Source organism: Penaeus vannamei, chromosome 25 (assembly GCF_042767895.1).
Source record: "Penaeus vannamei isolate JL-2024 chromosome 25, ASM4276789v1, whole genome shotgun sequence".
In the NCBI taxonomy this organism is placed as follows: domain Eukaryota; kingdom Metazoa; phylum Arthropoda; class Malacostraca; order Decapoda; family Penaeidae; genus Penaeus; species Penaeus vannamei.
In genome coordinates, this window is record NC_091573.1 from 32,536,010 (window position 1) to 32,543,509 (window position 7,500).

The 7,500-nt window shown below is 40.5% G+C and overlaps 1 protein-coding gene and 1 long non-coding RNA gene across 2 annotated transcripts in view; both read right to left on the reverse strand.

Moving 5' to 3' along the window:
• LOC138866420 (relaxin receptor 1-like) overlaps positions 1–5,410 on the reverse strand; it is a 7,552-nt gene extending 2,142 nt beyond the window's left edge. The window contains exons 1-6 of the mRNA XM_070138965.1: positions 5,349–5,410; positions 4,731–4,892; positions 3,022–3,167; positions 2,345–2,492; positions 1,660–1,780; positions 943–1,133 (exon numbers count right to left, since the gene is read on the reverse strand). Coding sequence (XP_069995066.1) covers positions 943–1,133; positions 1,660–1,780; positions 2,345–2,492; positions 3,022–3,167; positions 4,731–4,872 — 748 coding nt within the window. The 5' untranslated portion in view covers positions 4,873–4,892; positions 5,349–5,410. The remainder of the gene's footprint in view (positions 1–942; positions 1,134–1,659; positions 1,781–2,344; positions 2,493–3,021; positions 3,168–4,730; positions 4,893–5,348) is intronic.
• A 505-nt stretch (positions 5,411–5,915) lies between these two features.
• The window catches only part of LOC138866354 (uncharacterized), a 10,870-nt gene continuing 9,285 nt past the window's right edge, over positions 5,916–7,500 (reverse strand). Inside the window, exons 3-4 of the long non-coding RNA XR_011399565.1 lie at positions 7,443–7,500; positions 5,916–5,989 (exon numbers count right to left, since the gene is read on the reverse strand). The exon at positions 7,443–7,500 is cut by the window's right edge and continues 11 nt beyond it. This is a non-coding gene — a long non-coding RNA (uncharacterized lncRNA). The remainder of the gene's footprint in view (positions 5,990–7,442) is intronic.

Below are 7,500 nucleotides of genomic sequence, written 5' to 3' on the forward strand. Positions count from 1 at the left end.
TTATGGCTGTAATAGTGTTATGAGAAAGAAAGGAATGTTTAGATAATGAGGGGCTTATTATTCTTTTTTTTTTTCTTAAATTGTTGTAAAAATGTTGTAAGGAAGGTTTGGATAATGAGTTTTTTTTTTTTTTTTTTTTTTTTTAATCTTATCTTCTTTTTGTAATCTATGTTGCAGTGTCTGGTCAGGATGGGATATGCGTATTCTATGTTGTATTGCCTGGTGTGGTTGTGATTTCTGTCTCGTCTTGTAGTCACCTTCACTAGACTGGAGTCACTCTATCGTTCTACAATAATAACTGAATTGAACTTGTAGAATGTGTGGCTTGTGATTTCTTATTAGTAGATATATTTGTACTTTCACGCGTCTAAATTTTTAGGCTCACATATCAACATTAAAGAAAAAAAGTAAAAAATAAGTATCTGTCAAGTATCGTTTTAAGTTTAGTGTAAAAATAAACATCCTAGATCTCATTGTAGTAAATGACGAAATACTTCTCAGATCAAAATAAAAAAGTACAAAAGAATAAACAGTAAAACAAACAAACAAACATAAAAACATTAAAAGACGACAACCCTTCCATACTTTCATTTATCTTTCAATTTCTCAATTTTCATTTCCCACAAACTCTAACTTCCATACTTCCCTTTCACTGTCTTTTATTTTTCAATTTCCCAATTTTCATTTCCCACAAACTCTAACTTCTATGCTTTCCTTTCATTTTCTTTCATTTTTCTAATTCCCACTTTTCATTTCCCACCAACCCAAAGTTCCATACTTTCTCCCTTATTTCCTCAAATTCTCAATTTTCATTTCCTACTCCATCTCTCTCTCTCCCATTTCTTCATCCCTCCTCACCCCCCCACCCCACCCACCCCACCCACCCACCCCACCCACCCCACCCACCCCACCCACCTTCCCACCCAACCCCCTTCTACTCACAATGAACCTCGATATTAGCCAGCGCCGCCGCCTTCACGCACGCGATAGGCAGCCAGCACACGCAGTTGGTGACGACGATGAAGAAGAAGCGGAGAGCGAACTTGGACTCGCCGCCCGAGAGAGGTGTCGAGGTCCGGGTCACCATGATGTTGAAGAAGAGGCCGGCGTAGGCGCCCAGGATCACGGTCATGCTGTGGGGGAGAGAGAGAGGGGGAAGAGAGGGGAGGGGGTGGGGGAGAGAGAGAGGGAAGAGGGGAGGTAGTGGTGGGGAAGGGAGGAGGAGGAGGAGGGGGATGGGGAAGGGAGAAGGGGGGAGGGGGAGATGGAGGTGGTGGTGGAGGTGGAAGAGGGAGTGGTGGATGAGGAAGAGGAGATAGAGGAGGAGGAGGAGGAAGAGGAGATGGAGGAGGAAAAGGGGAAGAAGGAGAAAGAGGAGGAAAAAGAGAACCGGAAGGGGAGGTGGATCAAGTACAGAGAAAGAAGGGAAAAATTGGGGGAGATTAAAATCCAGGAGTTGTAATACAGGAGGAGGAAGAGAGAGAGAGAGAGAGAGAAAAAAAAAACAAAATTACGATACAAGACACACCTATACCAATCCCCCCCTCACCTCCCCACACACCCGTCACATCACAAACCATATAAATCAACACCAATATTCCCCAGCGATTCTAGACCTTCCCTACCTTTCTCGAGGACACCAAGACGAACCTATCCTACCTGAGGGTGTTGATCCCGAGGAAGATGAAGGCCGAATACTGCCAACCCGCGAGGTAGGGTTCTGTCACGTGGAGAGGAATACACATAGCACCGCTCTCGTAGAAACTTTTGATCCATATTGCTGTTGGGAGAGAGAGGGAGAGGGAGAGAGAGGGGTGGGGGTAGAGAGGGAGTGGGAGGGAGGGAGGGAGGGAGGGGGAGGTAGGGAGGGAGGAAGAGAGGGGGAGAGAGAGAGAGAGAATGGGATGGATGGAGGGAAAGTGAGAGGGGGAAGGGAGAGGAGGAGCGAGGGAGGGAGAGAGAAAGAGAGAATTTTTAGTGGTATCGAAAAAAAGGTAGCGATAAGGTAGTACTTTGTCTATCGGTAAGGGAAATATGTGTTTATTTGCGAATAAGAGGAAATATTTTAAGACGGATAATTTGGTAATTTATGATATGTTATATTTCGATAATGATAATGATAAAGAGAGAGAGAGAGAGAGGGAGAGGCAGAGAGAGAGGGAGAGAGAGAGAGAGAGAGAGAGAGAGAGAGAGAGAGAGAGAGAGAGAGAGAGAGAGAGAGAGAGAGAGAGAGAGAGAGAGCCAGACAAACAGACAGATAGACAGAAACACAGACAGAGACAGAGACAAACAGAATAAACCAGAAACAGATATAGACAAAGAGAGAAGTAATGACTAATCTTACCGGGAAAAACAGCCAAGAATATCGACGTCAACCATATGAAGAACAGACAGACTCTGGCAGATCTCTCCGACAACGTGCGGGCTTCGAGAGGCTGCCTGATGAACAAATACCGTTCCAGAGACATGAAGGTGAGGATGAACACAGACGTCTGGTGGGTGGAGAAAGAACAAGATTTTTTAAAAGAATTTTTTAAAGATTTTTTTTTTTTTTTTTGTGTGTGTGTGTGTGTGTGTGTGTGTGTGTGTGTGTGTGTGTGTGTGTGTGTGTGTGTGTATGTGTGTGTGTGTTTGTGTGTGTGTTTGGAGATTTTTTTTAAAGAAGGATTTTTGTTTTATTTATTTATCTTTTAAGTTGAGAAGTTTATTTAAAGTGATTTGTAAGTTGAGATTTGTGTGTGTTTTTGGAGACTTTTCAAAGGAAGAATAAGGAATTTTTAAAGTGATTTTTAAGTTAGGATTTGTGTGTGTGTGTGTGTGTGTGTGTGTGTGTGTGTGTGTGTGTGTGTGTGTGTGTGTGTGTGTGTGTGTGTGTGTGTGTGTGTGTGTCTGTGTGTGTTTGGAGACTTTTTAAGGAAGAACTAGGATTTTTTTATACTCCTTCCCCATTCCCTTCCCTCCTCCCTCCCACTCACCCTCCCTCACCCACCCACCCACCCACCCCCTCCCTCCCTCACTCACCTCCGAAGACACGAGTCCAAGGATTCCCGTGAAGGTGCAGGTGTAGGAGGACGCCCACGCCAGCGCCTCCGCCTGATAGGTACCCCGCGTCTTGAGGTCCTCCACGCCCAGGATCACGAGGTACACGCCCATCAGGAGGTCGGCGGCTGCGCGGGCGGGGCGAGAGGGAGATGGTGAGTTGTGGTAATATTAATAATGATGATAATGATAATAATGATAATAGTAATAGTAATAATAATAATAATAATGATGATAATAGTAATGATAATAATAATAATAATGATATTAATAACAATAAAGATAACAACAACAATAATAATAATAACGATGATAACAATAGTGATAACAGGAGTGATCATAATGATGATAATAATAATGATAACAATAATGGTAATGATATAATGATAATAATAATAATAATAATAATACTATCAATAGCGAAAAGATAACAATACAAACAATAATGATGATAGTAGTAATATAGTAATAATAATAACAACAATGATCATGATAATAATGATGATAATAAAAACAGCATTATTGCTTATAACAATAACAATAATAATAATGATAAAAGTGATTAAGCTAATAATGCTGATCGTAGTAGTAGTCGTAAGTGGTAGTAGTAATAATGATAATGAAAATAATAACAATGATAGTATCATCATCACCCTTACCATTATCATTATTGGCATTTTCATTATAATTATCATTATAATCATCTTTATTATCATCATCATCATTACTATCATCATTATCATTATCATCAGTATGGTCATCATCACCATAAAGATAATAATGATGATAATGATCGCTACAGCCAGTGCTATTCACCATGCACACGCTAATGCTTATAATGATGATGGTGATGATGTAATGATGCTAGTATAAGAAATGAAAAAATATTATAGTGATATGAAGTTCAAATAATTTGGTTATGATAGTTTCTGGAGATGCTATTTTTACTCTTATTATTTTTAGAACAATCGGGATTACAGTTGTCATCAGTAACTCCCTTATAAGTATCATTATGACCATCCCATATTATCTGATATTCTTCGCATTCTCTCTTTCTTTCTCTCTCTCGATTTTCACTATTCTTTTTCTTTATCTTTCGTCCCTCTCTTTCTTTTTTACTCTCTCTCTCTTCTTTCTCTCCTTCTCTCTCGTCCCTCTCTTTCTCTTTTACTCTCTCTCTCTCGTCCCTCGTCCCTCGTCCTTCTCCTTTTCTTTTTTTTTCTCTCTCTCTCGTCTCGCTCTTTCTCCATATCCCTCGCCTTCTTCCTCATCCTATTCCTTTCTCTCTCCCCTTCCTTCTCTTTTTGTCTCTCTGTTTCCCTCTCGCTTTTGCTCTCACATTAGTTACATTTCACACTATTATCTGTCCCACTCCACCTATCTCTTCTCTATCCTTCTTCCTCCAATTTTCTCTTCTGTACTTCTCTCATTTGTTTATTCACTCTCTCTTCGTTTCCTCCTTCCCATCTCTCCCTCCTCCTTCTTCCCACTCCCTCCTCTCCCTCCTACCTCACCCTCCACCCTCTTCCCTTCTAACTCCCCCGCCACCCCTTCCTCCCCCTCCCCCATCTCCCCCTCCTCACCCTTCCCTCCCCCTTCCCCCTCTTCCCACTTCCTCCCTCACCACCCCCACCACCCCTCCCCCCCCCTTCCCGCACCCTCCCCCCTCCCTTCCCCAATCTTCCACTCACCTGCCAGATTTTTGATAAAGAGCTTCAGGATCTTGTTGTCTTCCTTGGAAATGGCACGACACCCGATCACAGCTAGGTTGCCGGCGAGGGTGAGGGCGGCGACGACCCACACGCCCACGCGGAGGACGACCCAGCCCATCATGTCACGCCCGTTGGAGACGCCTGGGGAAGTATGGTAAAAAAAAAAAAAAAAGTGACAACGAAAAGTTTCATTCTTGAGAAACTATTTTTGTAAAAAAAGAAAAAACAAAAACAAAAAACAGTGAAGTAACATTTTCATTATGATAATCGGAAAGAAAATAAAGAATATAGCAGCATTTTCTTTATAAATCTTCCTAGAGAAAATCTGAACACTATTTTCATTCATAAAAACTTGTCATCAGGAAATTAATAAAGCAGTGTTTCAATTCTAAATTATTCTCACCGCAAAGGAAATTAATAAAATAATATTTCAAATCTAAAATCTCACCGCAAACGAAATTGAAAAAAAACAACAACATTATTTCAATTTCAAAATTTCACCACAAAGGAAAGAAGAGATTCATTTAACACCATTTCATTCAAAAGCCAATTATCGTAATAGTGGTATAGCACCTTTTTCCTTCAAAACACCCTTACCGTCTGTACTGGGGAGACACTGTAGTACACGCGGCACATAACTGCAGTACCGAAAGGTTTTGAAATACCTGGAGAACATAAATTATTTGTAAAATCTTGAACTTTAATAAAAAGATGCGGAAGATAGTGTTACTCCCGCCAACAAAAATAAAAAGTGAAACAAATATATAATAAGAATAAGAATAATAGTAACTAGTAATAATAAGAAAAGTACAAAGGGTAATAATGATAATAATGATGATAATAGTAATGATGATAATACCAAAAAAATCATAATAATAATAACAATAATAGTAATAATAATAATCCAAGTAATCATAACAACAACAGCAACTTCAAAAAAAAAAAAATGATATAAGGAACAACAAAAACAATAATCATAACAATAATACCAACAATAATGATAGCAAACAGAAACAAACGATAACAACAATAAAAATCAAGGAATAGTCAGGGATATAGACCAGCCAACACTTTTTTAAAATCTACGGATATTATTTTTCCAGTTTTATTTCACGCCCGCCCACACGCCCACACGCCCGCACGCCCACACGAACACCACTACTCACGCTAGTTTCAGTTTGTCCATTTCCAAGAAGTGTCGCTCGTCGATATCCTTGAGGTCGAGGTCCATCAGATTCCTGTCCGGTGTTAATTTTTGTTTTAGAATGGGATAATGGGAATTAAAGAGAGGGAGGGAAAGAGAATGGGAGGGAGGGAAAGGGAGGAAGGGGGGGAAGGAGAGGGAGAGGGGATGGGAGGGTGGGATGGGGGATGGCAGGGAGAGAGAGAGGATGAGGGAGGGAGGGAGAGGGAGAGGGAGAGGATGAGGGAGGGAGGGAGGGAGAGGGAAAGGATGAGGGAAGGAGAGGGAAAGGATGAGGGAGGGAGGGAGGGAGGGAGAGAGAGAGAGAGAGAGAGAGAGAGAGAGAGAGAGAGAGAGAGAGAGAGAGAGAGAGAGAGAGAGAGAGAGAGAAAGAGAGAGAGAGAGAGAGAGAGAGAGAGTTTATATTCAGACAGAAAAAAAAAATCTATACTCTAATACTCCTTAACTGCCAAAAAGCCTCACACGAACAAAAATATTGACATATCAGCTTGTATCGTACGAGTATTTCTCAGCAAGGCTTTCTTTCATAAACCATAACAACGTATGTATCTTTTTAATTTGACAAGCGGTACTCGAGTAGTTTCCTTATGTTTACTTCAGATCATGTTCCAAAGAAAGTAATATTTAATAACATAGCTGTCTCTCTCTCTCTCTCCCTCTTTGTCTCGTGTTCCTTCTGAGCTTCAATTCTTTTCTTATTTCATTTCTTTCACGTCTTTGTCTCTGTCTCTGTCTCTGTCTGTCTGTCTGTCTCTCTCTCTCTCTCTCTCCTCCAAACTAAAGACCAAACATTTTCTAATTACATTTTAACAAACCCAAATAAACAAAAAATGATGAATTGCAAGAACTGCACGTTATTAACTCCGAATAGCAAATTAGTAAATATTCACAATGGCTTAATGAGTTAAACACCTGCTTCCGAGGGGTTCGATTCCCCAGTCTTTTATTATTTACTTTCGGTTTCTTGACCATAAATGTATAAGATTCATCAACAATTCTAACAAAAATGATTTATTTAAAGAAATCAAATGGAATTTAAAGTTCATCGCGATCTTAGATTGAAAATCTATTAATAACAAAATGGAGAGTTTATAAGTGAAGACAATTAAATAGATGGAGAGAGAGAGAGAGAGAGAGAGAGAGAGAGAGAGAGAGAGAGAGAGAGAGAGAGAGAGAGAGAGAGAGAGAGAGAGAGAGAGAGAGAGAGAGGACAGAAACAGAGAGGACAGAGACAGAGGGAGAACCAGAGACAGACAGAGAGAGCCTGAGAGACAGACAGAGAGAAAAAAAAGAGAAAAGGAAAAAAAGAACAGAGACAAAGACAAAGACAAAAACACCACCACAAAAACTGAACAAAAACACCATCACCAAAACTGCACAAAAACAGAAATACAAGAACCCCATCATCGCCCACCAACACCACCCACCCACCCATAAAAAAAGGAGAAAGAAAAAGAAAGAAAGAAAGAAAGAAAGAAAACACTCACAGGACACGCAGAGCCTTCAGACCCGTGAAAATATCCTGCACGGCCGTCAGAGGATTAC